Source organism: Callorhinus ursinus, unplaced genomic scaffold (assembly GCF_003265705.2).
Source record: "Callorhinus ursinus isolate GAN/ISIS: 27379988/994484 unplaced genomic scaffold, GSC_fseal_2.0 scaffold21, whole genome shotgun sequence".
In the NCBI taxonomy this organism is placed as follows: Eukaryota; Metazoa; Chordata; class Mammalia; order Carnivora; family Otariidae; genus Callorhinus; species Callorhinus ursinus.
The window spans coordinates 16,788,218-16,801,054 of NW_027397083.1; the positions used below are offsets into that span (position 1 = coordinate 16,788,218).

General features: G+C 56.1%; 1 protein-coding gene and 1 long non-coding RNA gene across 12 annotated transcripts in view; one reads left to right on the forward strand and one right to left on the reverse strand.

The window, feature by feature from the left end:
- LOC141374729 (uncharacterized) overlaps positions 1 to 5,490 on the reverse strand; it is a 53,625-nt gene extending 48,135 nt beyond the window's left edge. Inside the window, exon 1 of the long non-coding RNA XR_012381847.1 lies at positions 5,235 to 5,490. This is a non-coding gene — a long non-coding RNA (uncharacterized lncRNA). The remainder of the gene's footprint in view (positions 1 to 5,234) is intronic.
- Positions 1 to 12,837, forward strand: part of WT1 (WT1 transcription factor) — a 97,147-nt gene that overhangs the window by 44,355 nt on the left and 39,955 nt on the right. For 4 of the 11 annotated variants that reach the window (XM_025878788.2, XM_073904799.1, XM_025878789.2 and 1 more), the window contains exons 1-3: positions 5,560 to 6,380; positions 11,975 to 12,097; positions 12,547 to 12,649. In XM_025878788.2, the coding sequence (XP_025734573.1) occupies positions 5,936 to 6,380; positions 11,975 to 12,097; positions 12,547 to 12,649 (671 nt within the window). In that variant the 5' untranslated portion in view covers positions 5,560 to 5,935. The other 7 variants (XM_073904801.1, XM_073904802.1, XM_073904803.1 and 4 more) reach the window with 5 other exon arrangements.

Below are 12,837 nucleotides of genomic sequence, written 5' to 3' on the forward strand. Positions count from 1 at the left end.
TAATGGCTCATCCGTTATCTGTATGAAGAGCCAGTGCCTTTTCTGAGTAGTTTTTTTTTTTTTTTTTGAAGCTAAATTGACCTTTTGGGGGAAAAAAGCGTTCCACAGAAAGCAATGTTTTGCTCTCTATTCATTTCTTCTTTCCTTATTTCTTTACTTCTCATCACATATAACCTGTATACCTTTCTTCAAAAAAATTGTCTACTGAATATTCCTAATGCAAACTGTGGAGACTTTTCTTCTGCCATGCTTTTTGAGCCACCAAATTGCTAACAGGCTGCTCTAAGGAATATACCCTTCCTGCCCTGCCAACGCCCCCATATTCCTAATTCAACATTTGGATATTCTTACAACGTATATTCAGTTTGAAAGATAATACTGATACCTTGTTTTACATGAACATTTATACACCAGGACCCTTGCGAAGCACTGACTTCATTGGGATACTTTATGGCTTAATACATCTGAATGATTTATATCTCATTTTGTCTAAGCATTTATGCTAATAAATTTAACAGATTTCCCCAGTACTGCCTGGTCCTTCGTTTTCTTCAGAGGGTCAAAGCGAGAGGAAAATAAAGCAGTGTGTTACTAAAGAAAGGAGGAAGAAATTGGCCTAACCAGTTTAGAACACAAATAAAATTACAACAAGTAAAATCTCTGATTACAGTTAAGCTGGAGCAACAAAAAGAAGTTCCTAGATCCAGATAGATTTCTGAAATTAAGCGGTTTCTCAAAAGCAGAATCGCAAAATGACAGAATATTTAGCAAGCTAATTTACTAAGGAATATTTTGGTCCCATAGAATTATAATCCAATGCTTAAGAAAAAAACACTGAGAAAAAACTGACAACTATTAAACAGTGCAGTCGGGAGAGGGAAAGGGGTAAGATAAAATCCAGTCTATAAAATATATTCCGTTATCTTTTTTATAGGTTAAAGAAACACAAAAGAATACTTGGAAAGAATCTTCTAAGATGGAAAGATTTTAAGATTGTGTGAGGATTCTTTTTTTTTTTTTTACAGGTGCAGAATATAAGTTGGGTTTTTTTTTTTTTCTCTTGGTTTTTTTTTTCTTTTCCCCATTTTTTCCCGTTGTTTGCAAAGTTGAATCTGGGGTCAGGAGTTCTAATTGTAACCTCAGACTGGAATTCCAGATGGTGCGCTTAGGACTGGGAGCAACTCTCAGTTCATCAATTTCATGGGCCTACGTATCTGCTCTGGCCACGGCCCGGCCTCCATCCCCACTGTGGCATTAATGCAGAACAAATTGAGACATATCCTCTATATAATTAGTTCCAGAATTTAAAAAGATTTACGGTATAATAATAGAGGCAGCGCTGCGGAATTCTTTCAACGGGGACTCTCTGGGAGCTTGGGGACCATCTCAAGGTGGCATCAGAACAGACGGGTAAACTCTGGCGGTTCCAGGCACTGCAAGCTGGGGCAGAGGCGAAAATTTTGCAGCGCCCAGGCGGCGGTGCTCACCGGTCCTGAACCCCCAGACTGGGCCAGAGAACGGAGTTTGTACTGTAGATGAGAGGTTGTTCAAAAAGATCGAGTTATTTTTCAAATGAGCAGAGGAAGCCAGGGTAGGGGGACAAAACAGGGGTACGCTCTAACAAAAGTCCCTCCCGTACTTTTTTTTTTTTTTTTAATTTAAAGAAATGAAGCTGGAGTTTCTATTGCCAGTACGGGCCTGGAAACCGGCCTAAGCGCCTGCCCAGAGGCTCGGGTAAGCAGACAGATACCCAAGAGTTGGAATGGGCAGGGAGGGGAGGAGCCCTGATTAGGCTGCTGGTCCTGCGCGTGGAGCTCCGGGCTCTAGCCCCTGCACGAGGTGCTAATCGAGCGCCGGTTCCTCCTGGGCGGCTGGCGGTGGAGCCACTCCTCTTCTGCGTCTTCGGCCCCAGCCCTTGACAGATCGCAGCGCTTCGGAGTGTTTATTCAGTTGTCGGCGGCCGCGGGGTGACGCCCGGAGCGCAGCCTGGGAGTACGCGCTGCTCCCTGGGGCCGCGGCTGCAGGGCCGGGCTCGGCTCTTGGTCAAATGCAGTTGACAGCGCCCGGGTCAAAGGGGCGGGGGGGGGGGGTGGCGGTTAGAGGTCCTCAGTACCCTCTACCACTCAGCGGCGATTTTTTGATCTCGCAATAATTAAGCACCTTCCAGACCAGGATGCCTTTTACCAATGTATCAGAGCCACATGGGTTTTTAACGTCTCTCTCTCCCTCTTTTCTTTACACCCCATTCCATTAGCTCTACAGCGGCAGAAGGGTAGTGGGGGTAAAGCCCCGAGCTAGACGTTCAGAGACCAAGGTTTCAGCTTGGCTTTGCCACTATTTTGCTATGTATCCTTAATAATAGTGACAGTTGTGACGTTTATTGAATGCGTAAACCAACACTATCCTCCGGTCTACTCCCCACGACCCCATGAAGTGGACGCTAGTATTGCATTATCCTGTCTGATTAGTAAGGAAACTGAGGCTCAGAGAGGCTATGGAAGTCCTCTAGGGTTACACGGCTGTTACCTGGTGGACCCGAGATTCTGTTCTCTGACCACCAATTCCATCCTCTTAACCACTGAACTCTACAGCTGCCTTTCTTCCCTCTGCCTGGGCCTCAGTTTCCTTCTCTGTAGACGGGGAGTTCAATTTCCATCTCTGCCAAACGGTGATTCAGACTACATCTTCTGTGCCACAAGTCTCAGCGCTGACGGCAGTGGAAGGGTGAATGAGAGAAGGGGCAGCCAGGTCTCGGCCGCCCTCATTTCCTTGGGCCTGGAGCTGCGGAGGGGCAGGCGAGCGCCCACCTGCCGAGGCGGGCAGACTTCCTCCCCGCCCGATTTTCTGTCCCTCCGCCTGGCAGGCTCAGGGCGCCGAGGCCAGGGTAGCGGGCGCGTCTGCCTGGGTAACCGCCGAGCTCCCGCAGAGAACGTTACCCGAGGGAAGAAGGGGGACCTCAGTGTGCCGGTTTCCCAGCGTTGGGCTAGGCGCTCCTGGGCTTCCAGGGATGGGGATGGGTGGCGGCATTCGGGGACCTCTGGGCTGCGGCCTTCCGACTTCCAGAGTCTGCGGACGCGCCGCACTCACTTCCCGGCCCCGCGGGTTGCACGGAACTCCTCCCACCGTTTCGGACTACGAAGTCGGAGCGGGGAGGCACCCCAGGGCTGAAGCGGGGATCGCACTACTGCTCTTTCCTCCCTCTAGGATTCTCAGGCAACAAATGGCGGAGAGGAGAGGAGTCTTAAATTTTCTCGGCCCCTCTTTCCTCTCAATCCACCCCACCCCGCCCCTTAACAAAAACTTTTTTTTTAAACGTAAAGGCGCAAAATTAAGCACCTCTGCCCTATCTGGGATTCAAAACCACAAAAGCTCACGTTCAAGTCCCCTCCCTCCAAAGACCCCCCCAAAAAAACTTTGCAAAGGAGGATAAAAGAGAAGCAATATCGAACTTTTCGTTGGCAAATACAAATCCCTGACTTTTCATAAAGGGCTTTCCATCCCTCGTGGCGCTTGAGTGAATCCTAGTTAAGAAAAACTCCTACGACGTCGAAATAAAAGTGGTGGGTGTGAGACAGGGGTCTGCGGCGTTCTAGGGGCAACTTGGCCTGAGAAGTTTCGTCTCCCGCGGCCTTTCTGCACCAAAAGGACCCAACGCGCGTGCCCCTGCCCAGCTCTCCAGCCCAGCCCCGAGTTTCCAGACTGCACTTGTGGGAGCGTATTGGGCAGCTCACAGAGTGTCGGGGGGAGAAGGAGCTGGCCTCCAGAACCTTTTCATTTCTTTAAAAAAAAGATAAAGCTTCTGAGTGGAGACAAGCACACCCAAGCACCAAAGTAGCGCAAAGAGCGGTGCAGGATCTCGTAGGTGGCCGGGGGAACGAGCGGGTAGCGAGTGTTCCCGACCTTTGCCCTCACGGTCTCCTGCGCCTCTAGGACTAGCGACCCCAAGAGGAGGGAATTTTATTTGGCGTGTATGTTCTGAGCCCGCCAACGACTCGGGTTCGCAGCCGGAACTCGGGTCTATTTCATTTACTCAGTGCAAATGAACTAAAACCAAAGCGCAAGAAAATGAAGAGTACGCCAAGGCTTTTCAAACGTTCCGTTTCTTTGTACAACTGCAACTACCATGGTTGTCGCTTCGCAAGGGCTTGGCGGAGAGCTGCGGGCCCTTCCGCGGCCAGCCTGGACTAAGAGGCCTGGCGGCCATCGGCCACTACCCGCCGCTGCCCCCTTGGCTCTCCTGGGCGTTTCCACGCGCCCCGAAACGCATTAGAACCCGGGTTCCCAGCGCTTCTCCTTGCCTAGGATCCGCATCGCCCTAAATCCTGACTACTGTGGAAGAACCAAAACACAAAACAAAACCTCAAACACCTGCCCTGAGGTGCGGCCCCCCAAAGAATGACTAGGTAGAGAGAGGAGTCCGATGTGGCGAAGCCTGGCGCTCCGAGCTCCCAATGGAGCGAACACTGCCCTGGACCGTGGGCCACGGAGGGCTTTCCTTCGTGGTCCCCCTAACTGGTTTTCGTCCCCTTATCAGTTACTGCTTATCCAGAACGGTATTCTCGACCATGAGCGGAGGGTCCGAGGCCGAGCTCGGCGGGATTGGCTGCAGGAGCCAAACTTCTCCCCGGGGGCTTGGACTTCGAATCCTCCCCACCTCTCACCCTCCAACCTGGGCTCCAGGATTCTCCGGTTGGAATGTGTGCCGGCTCTGGGTGTTCCCCTAAAGGTTTCCTTCCCTCCCAAATTAGCCGCTGTTTTCCCGGCTTCACCGAAGAAGAGTTAAATATCCCTCGCTAGAAAAGGAGATTAAGTGCGGCTGACACCAATTTTTAGGCAGGCGACAACTGCCCTCGTTTGGACACAAACCTCATCAAGTAACCAACTACCAGACGATCGAAATACGCCGTTTATCACAGCTGATGCACCGCGCCCCCCAGGTCACCCACGTTCACCCTGAGTCTGCCCCTGGAACCCATAAAGTGTCACCCTCATCCCAGTGAACCTGAGATTACGGCCACCAGTCCTGCCAGGCGGCTCTAGAAGCAAGAGCCGGACTTTCGGGCTCAGAGCAAAGGAATTCTCCTCTTTGAAGCCCGGGAAAGTTTTCAGTGCTTTCCTGAAGTTCCCGCCCTCGTGGAGCTCACCTGCCCCTCCCTTGAACCCGCCCCCTCAGCTTAACAACCCCATCCGCCCCCCCCCCATCACACAGGGATGTGGGGACATTCGCTGCTCACCTGGAGAGATTCGCCAGGGCCCAGGGGCGCCCACACTTGCGAAGGCCGAGAAGGGGAGGTGGGGGGTGGGCTGGGTCCCGCAGACCAGCTGAGAGCGCGTGGCGGGTAGGAGAGGAGGGTGTCTCCCAGAGGTACGCTCCCTCGGGCCCGCCCCCCTACCCCCGCGGCGAGGGCGCCCCCTCCGAGCCGCGCGCGCCGCCTGGCTAGGCTTAGGCTGCGGTGTGAATGGAGCGGCCGAGGCTCCTGGCTCCTCCTCCTCCCCCGCCGCCGGCCCCTCTTATTTGAGCTTTGGGAAGCTGGGGGCAGCCAGGCAGCTGGGGTAAGGAGTTCAAGGCAGCGCCTACACCCGGGGGCTCTCCGCAACCCGACCGTCTGTCCGCTCCCCCCTTCCCACCCGCCCTCCCACTCATTCACTCACCCACCCACCCAGAGCCGGGACGGCAGCCCAGGAGCCGGGGCCCCGCCGCCTCCTTGCCGCGATCCTGGACTTCCTCTTGCCGCAGGAGCCGGCTTCCACGTGTGCCCCGGAGCCGGCGTCTTCTCACTCGCTCCGCTCCGGGTCTGGGTGCCTTCAGCAGCCCGAGCAGCCAGGGCTCCGGGGCCCAGGTGGCTTCTGGGCCAAATTAGGTGCGGCCGAGTCCAGCGCCGAGCGTCTGCAAGGCCGAAGAAGCCGCGGGGCGTCCGGGGCTGAGCCGCAGCAAATGGGCTCTGACGTGCGGGACCTGAATGCGCTGCTGCCGGCGGTACCCTCGCTTGGTGGCGGCGGTGGCTGCGCCCTGCCCGTGAGCGGCGCCGCGCAGTGGGCGCCCGTGCTGGATTTTGCACCCCCGGGCGCCTCGGCTTACGGTTCGCTGGGCGGTCCTGCGCCGCCGCCTGCTCCGCCACCACCCCCGCCGCCGCCGCCGCCTCACTCCTTCATCAAACAGGAGCCGACCTGGGGCGGCGCGGAGCCGCACGAGGAGCAGTGCTTGAGCGCCTTCACCGTGCATTTCTCCGGCCAGTTCACCGGCACAGCTGGAGCCTGTCGCTACGGTCCCTTCGGCCCTCCTCCGCCCAGCCAGCCGTCCTCCGGCCAGGCCAGGATGTTCCCCAACGCGCCCTACCTGCCCAGCTGCCTCGAGAGCCAGCCCGCTATTCGCAACCAGGGTAAGCCGGCCGGGGGAGCGCCCCCTACACGCGGGGTGGCGCCGGGGCTGCGGCCGCGCTCTCGCATTCCCCTGCCCTATCCCTTCCCTGACCCCGGCTCTTAACCGGCTGCCCCCCTCGCCCCCCTCCCCCCCCGCCCAAGGAGTGTGCGGGTAGCGGAAGCAGCGGCTAGGGGAGAGGAGGCCCGGGAGAGGGAGTACGTGCCGGCGGAGGCCCCTGACATCCTGCAGAGCCGGGAGCCCGACTGGTTCGCATGAGCCGGGAGGTCATCTGGGGCCCCTCGGACCCCGGGAGCTTCCAGGACTGCTAGTCTCTGTGGGAGTGGGAAGTGGGAACCGGTGCAGCGTCTGGCTCTGTCTCAGGAAGGTGCTCTGTAGCTCAAGGCCCCACCGAACTGTTAGGAGGCACTGGACCTTTTTAGCTTTTAGACTGTGGGACCAGCAACGGGGGAGCAGCCCGTGTTCCTACGCTGCGCCAAAACGTCAGGAGCCGCTCCAGCCTGTACTACGGTGACGGCACACGTTAGACGCCGAGAAGTATGAGCAAAGAACGAGTAAATGAACGGGCTAGCAACTAAACAGTGGCTTTCCTGGAACCGTGTCGGTGTTCGCGTCTGGTAGTATATATAATAGCGGATGTCTCCTGGGTTCCAGCTCAGGCGGCGTCCGCGAGGGCTCCAGGGCTGGAAGAGAACTCTGTTCATCCCATTCCAAGCCCTGTGGGACCGGGTCCTCCGAGAGGCCGTGGAACGAGGCCCAAGCATCGGCCTGCCTTCAGCGCGCCTTGGTGCCTTCTTGTCGTTAAACTCGGGGCTCCGCTGAGGAAAGGTTTTTGCAAACTCGGGGCTCAGCTGAGGAAAGGTTTTTGGCCGGTTCGGGTTAGAACAAGAACAGTTTGTTTGCCTACTTCAGTCAGTGTACATGGAGGGACACAGCCAGGAGTGTCCTTCTCCCGCTCCGGCTCCCGCACACCTACTTACCTTTATCAGGGCTTAGCGCCGAACCAATCGTGCCAGGCCCCTGTAGTTTGTTTTCCAATTTTACTCTAATTGGACTTCTGTGCTCTTTGAGAATCTAAACCAATTCGGGTTGATTCAGTATTTTAGGAAACGCCTTACAAACGCAATGGCGGATGCTTTTGCTGGAGCAAAATTTCATGCGGGCCTAAGGGACTGGGATGTTTCTGGGATGCTGGGGCGGGAGAAGCAGAGCATGTGCCGTTTGCAGGAGGTGCCAGGGCTCCCAAGGCGCAGAAGTGCTCAATGCTGCTGGTCCATGGTCGATGCCAACACCTTCTAAACGAGTATCTTCAGGTGGTCCCTAGCTGAAACCAGCCTGGAGCACCTGGCTCACCAGAAGCCCCAGTGAAATCGAAACCACCCTCCCCTCTTCGTTTAGGGAATCCGAGATCCGTGTTCTGTGGAGGAACCTCAAGCAGCACCCGGGGTCCCTCCATTCTAGGTGTTTCCTAAATGGAAGTTAGTGTTTCCCACTCAAGGGATGTCGGAACAACTCAGTGTCGATTCAGAGGCTTGCGTTCTCTGATAGTGTCACCTCTAATTAGCAGGCTGTTGTTACCTTTTACAAATCACCAGGTCTCAGTTTCTCCGTCTGTAAGAGGAGAGCTGAGATGAGCAACTTGGGGGTCTGGCACCGCTTGAAGTTCTATGCCACTGGAGCAGAAGCCCGACTTTCCCCTGGCTTGGGGCTCTAAATTCAGAAGGCAGCAGACCACCTAAAATTGACTGGACCAGAAAGGGCAAGACTGGCAGGCAGGTGTGTGATGTGAGTGAATCTGTGTGTGGATGTGTGCTCTTTGGAGGGGCCTGAGAAGCCATTTGGTCTGTTTCTGGGGCTCAAGATACTACTGTGCTGTTATCATTTATTTGAGTCCATCTAGGTTCTGTGGGGATTTACTTTGTTTGGGTCTCTTCTATAGGCAGATCTAGTGCCTGGGGTCCCCTCAGTTCAGCATGAAGGTGGTTGTCAGAGATAAAAGGCTTGGGAGTTGGGGACCAGGACTAGCAGGTGAAGGAGTTCTCCTCCCAACCCCGGGGAAAAGCCCAGTGGAGAGTCGGCCCCAGATGCATGCCCTAACCTGTAAGGCAGGTCCCGTCTATGGGTTTAGGTTTTTCTTGCATTGAAAATGTGAGTGGGTCATGCTTGCCTCGCTGTTGGGACTTACTGGGGAGCTGGGGTGAGATGTCAGAAGCTGCTCCAGCCTAAGCCCTGGCCTTGATAACCCTGAGGCCTGGAGATTCTGGATTGATTCTCTTGATTTCTGGGGTTCCTGTGGCTCCCCCAGGAATGTAAGGTCTGGCAGGAGGCTTGTGTTGGGGGAAGCAAGGGCATCAGCTCCTTCCCCAGAGTATGAGGATGGCCATCAGCAGACCCAGGACAAGCTCCAGCAGAGAGGAATCAAGACTCTGAATCCCTGTCCCTAGGCAAAGCAGCCTAACCCTGGCCCACAGGAGAGGACAGTTGGCACCCCCAGGCATCACGCCATCTCCCTCCCTTTCCCATTTCTTAAACAGTATAGGTGGTGTCCTAATCTTCTAAACATTAATTCAGCATTTATTGAGCATCTACTCTGTGCAAGGCACTGGAGATTGAGCATTAAGGCAGTGTGCATCTTTGCACATTGGAGTTATGGAGTCTGACATTAGAGGATTTCCTTATTTCTGGATGAGAAAATCTAGGCTTTAAGAGATAAGGTGTGCAACAGGTCCCTCTGTGGCACAGCTGGGACTCAAACCCAGACCATACTAGGCTATTTCTACCTCCTTTTCCAGGGATCTTGGCCCCTCTGTTGAGACAGATTTCCTTTGACCTGTTGGATGGGCACTGAACCGACTGTAGTGTGTGTGTGAGGGTTAGATGGTTTGTCAGGGCAGAAATGGGGTGAGGACTTGGGTAGCCCCAGACTTAAGGCGGGATTTAAGGAGGGGAAAAAAAAGATTGCTCGTCAGCCTCTGACTCCCCCAGTCCCAAGGGCGCTCTGAATCCTAGGGCAGGAGGCGGCCTTGGCATCACCAGGCCACCCTAGGGTCAGGTATAGAGACCGGCTCTACCCAAGGGCGAAGGGCGCCCCCCTTTGGGTCACGTTGGAGAGGGTATTTCGTTGGGGGACAGATTTTTCCTTATTCTGCCACAGCAATGGAGTCATCATTTTCAGCCTTCTGCCCCCCTCTTTGACTGAGCCTGCTGTCCACTCTACCCCCCAGCTTTTGGGAGGCCAGGCCCGGCCAGGCGGTTCCCGGGTTCCTCCGCTGCCGCGCGCGGAGGAGGGAGGCGCAGAGCGTGTCTCGCCTCTCCGCGCGGTCAAGGTTGCACTCCCTTCCCGGGCAGAGACTAACCGTGGGAAAAGTGCTACTTCGGACGCTTAGAGCCTCTCTCTCGAAGGCCTGTACAAGGAGCCTTTGAACACGCTGCCCCTTTTCGCCGGCAACTGTTCCTCCCTGGGCCCCCGCCCCCGCGCTCTCCGCGCGGGGCCCAGCTCGCGGCCGCAGCACAGCGCGATCTAATCAGTCCCGGGTCCGATAAGCTTCTAATTAAAAGAGCCCTCTGTCCCCTCCGCAGGCGCTTTCAACACGGCCCTTCCCGACGGTCGTGAGGGAGGGGTTGGAGGCTGGCCCCTGCGCCCCCCCCCCCCGCGCCGGTCTGCGTGTCCTGCCCGGGAGGGGCCCTTGGGAGCCTCGCGGGGCGCGGAGGCTACGTGGCGGGTTCGGGAGCTGCAGCCCGCAACCCTACAATTGCGGAGCCCGCCTCCAAGGACAGCACGTGCTCTGGGCCACTGCCTACGCATCTGCTCAGGAATGGAGAAGGGTTCGTCTAGAGACAATTTCTTTGTGGTTTCTATTTCTTCTCTCTATTTAAAAAATATCTTTTCAAAATTCGGCCTTCTCTCTGCAAAATTGGGTACTGAGAGCCAAATTTCGTTTGTAAGCTGACAGGTAGGCCTCAAACAGGGCCGAGCCTTCGCTCCCAAAAGGAAGCTCAAGCTGCTCACCGACGCCTGACAGCTACTTAGTAGGCGAGAAATGTAGGACTCTGGAATCATGCAAGTTGTAAAAGCTGGTGGCTTTTTAAATTGTCAACCTGTTAGATTTTGCCTGCCTGGTACGATCCGGTATTTACGACCTGCCCCGACCCTCTCTCCCACTCCGACACACCGCACTGCCTGAAGCGGGCAGGAGAAGCTCCGTTTTTGTTTCTGTTTGGGGGGGTATGTTTCAAAGATGGAGTAACGGTCTCCTTCCTCTGTCCATCCTAAGTCTTTGCAGACACTTGTTGCAGAGCCTCTGTCAAGCCTGGGGCAAGAGTGGGGGTGTTTGACCCAGCCCACTCCCAAAAACTGAGTGGAGTTTGGAGATCCAGCGCAATGGCTGGGCGGGAGCTGGGAGAATGAGTGGGGGATGGGTCGGCACCGTGGCCCTGCGGGAAGCCTTTGTGAGCGTCCGAGCCGATTTCATTCGCCTCCTGGCCTGGACCTCAGGCCGGAGGCGCTGGGGCCTGCGCATAAAAGGAGGGAATCCCACCATTCCCTTCAGGGCCCCGGGACTGACCTTCATCGTAGCTGGAGGATACTTTTTCCCCAGAGGTGGCAACAGTTTTCCAGAAGCTGGTGGGGTATATGTTTAAAGCAATTTAATAACAATAATCACAGAAGGAGACCACGGTTTTCAATCAAGACACCACATTCTGTTACTCAGCCTTCGGAGAGTTGGGGAAGAACACGGTCCATCTTGCCGTTGGTTTCTCGGTAGGGAAACTGGCAGGGGACCCGTGCACTGCCATGGAGGGAAAGGGAGCTACGGTGTTACCTACACTCTGAAACAGGCACGCTCCCCAACCTGGGGCGCGAGGAACCCCACGGTGGTGGTCAGAGTAAGGACGCACTGGATGCGAGTTGGGTCCAAGAGGGTAAGGAGGAGGGCTGCGGGCCGATGCCGGCGGGCCCAACTGAAAGGTCCCCTTCTTTTAACTTTCACCAGCTTTCCTGAGGGCCTTGGGTGTCGTCGTGTAGGGTCGCACAGCCTCAGATAACATTACTCAGTAACTACTCTCCCCATCTAAGGCCCATGCTGGTTAACGGCCTCCAAGTAATTAATGAAAGTTGGTGCGCGGTGCCCTGATTTACGGCTCCGAGTCAGCTCGGGGTCAGCGGAACAGATTCATTTCGCTCGCCCGCGCTAACCCCTGAGCAAGAGCCACGGTGTTTCTCTTCGGAGGTGAAGAACTTTCTCTGGCGAGCGGTTGGCGGTCTTCATACTTCACTTGCCTGAGGTTCGGTTCAGGAGCGGCAAACACCGTGGGAGATGAGGGGCGTACATGAATCGGGAACCGGCGGGGAGGTCAAGGTTTTCCTTGGGAAAGGGCGGCCCCCCGGCCCCGAGGTCACACCTTTGGGGTTGGGCCCGGCTTCCCCCCCTGGAAAGTTCTGGAGGCCGGTGGGGTGGCATAATCCTCCGCTGGGGTTTCGAGTTCGGGGGGTGAGGAGGCCGCGTGCTCCTCGCCCCGGGTTCTGGTTTGGTAGACCCACCCGACCGGGCTACCCCCGCTGACGTTGTGCTTCTCTCTCCGCTCTGCTCGCAGGATACAGTACAGTCACCTTCGACGGGACGCCCAGCTACGGTCACACGCCCTCGCACCACGCAGCGCAGTTCCCCAACCACTCTTTCAAGCACGAAGACCCCATGGGCCAGCAGGGCTCTCTGGGTAAGCAGGAGGGAATGATGTGGGGTCCTTCTCCCCTTCTTTCGTGCCAAACCCCCCGTCCCCGGAATTTCCAACCCACCGCAAATTGTGAAAGAAGGGATTGTTAAAATAATCAGCACAGTCTCACCTAATTTAAAAGATTGAGTTTAGCCCCCACCCCAAGTATGCTGGGGACAGCTCTACTCAAGCGAGTCTACGAACGTCTCGAAGGTCTTTTCGGTGTACTAGGAAGTGACTGCTAAGGGAATGTGAAGTGAGAAGTAGATTAGCTCCTTAGGATCTGGACGCCTTCTCTCGGCACGCCCCGACATCCAGGCCCGTTGCCCCCAGCTTAGCCTCCGAGCCTGGCTGGGGATGCTCTCTGTCCCAGACCCTGCCCGCGTCCTCGCACCCTCCCCCCGCCCCAGCCTTTGGGGCGCGCTCACTGGGCTCTCCTCGGCTCTCCGCAGGCGAGCAGCAGTACTCTGTGCCGCCCCCAGTCTATGGCTGCCACACCCCTACCGACAGCTGCACAGGCAGCCAGGCCCTGCTGCTGAGGACGCCCTACAGCAGGTAGGAAGGCGCTCAGAACGGTGTCTGGGTTCCCGGGACCCCGGAGGGGGCGCGCGAACCGGCTGGAGCCGGAACGTCCGACGCGGGCAGCCGGGACCGCGGGCATGTAGGGTCCGGAGGCAAAGGACGCCTTTAGCTACTTAAAGCAAATTAAAGCAGATCTCCTGGCTCTGATTTGAAAGAAGTAG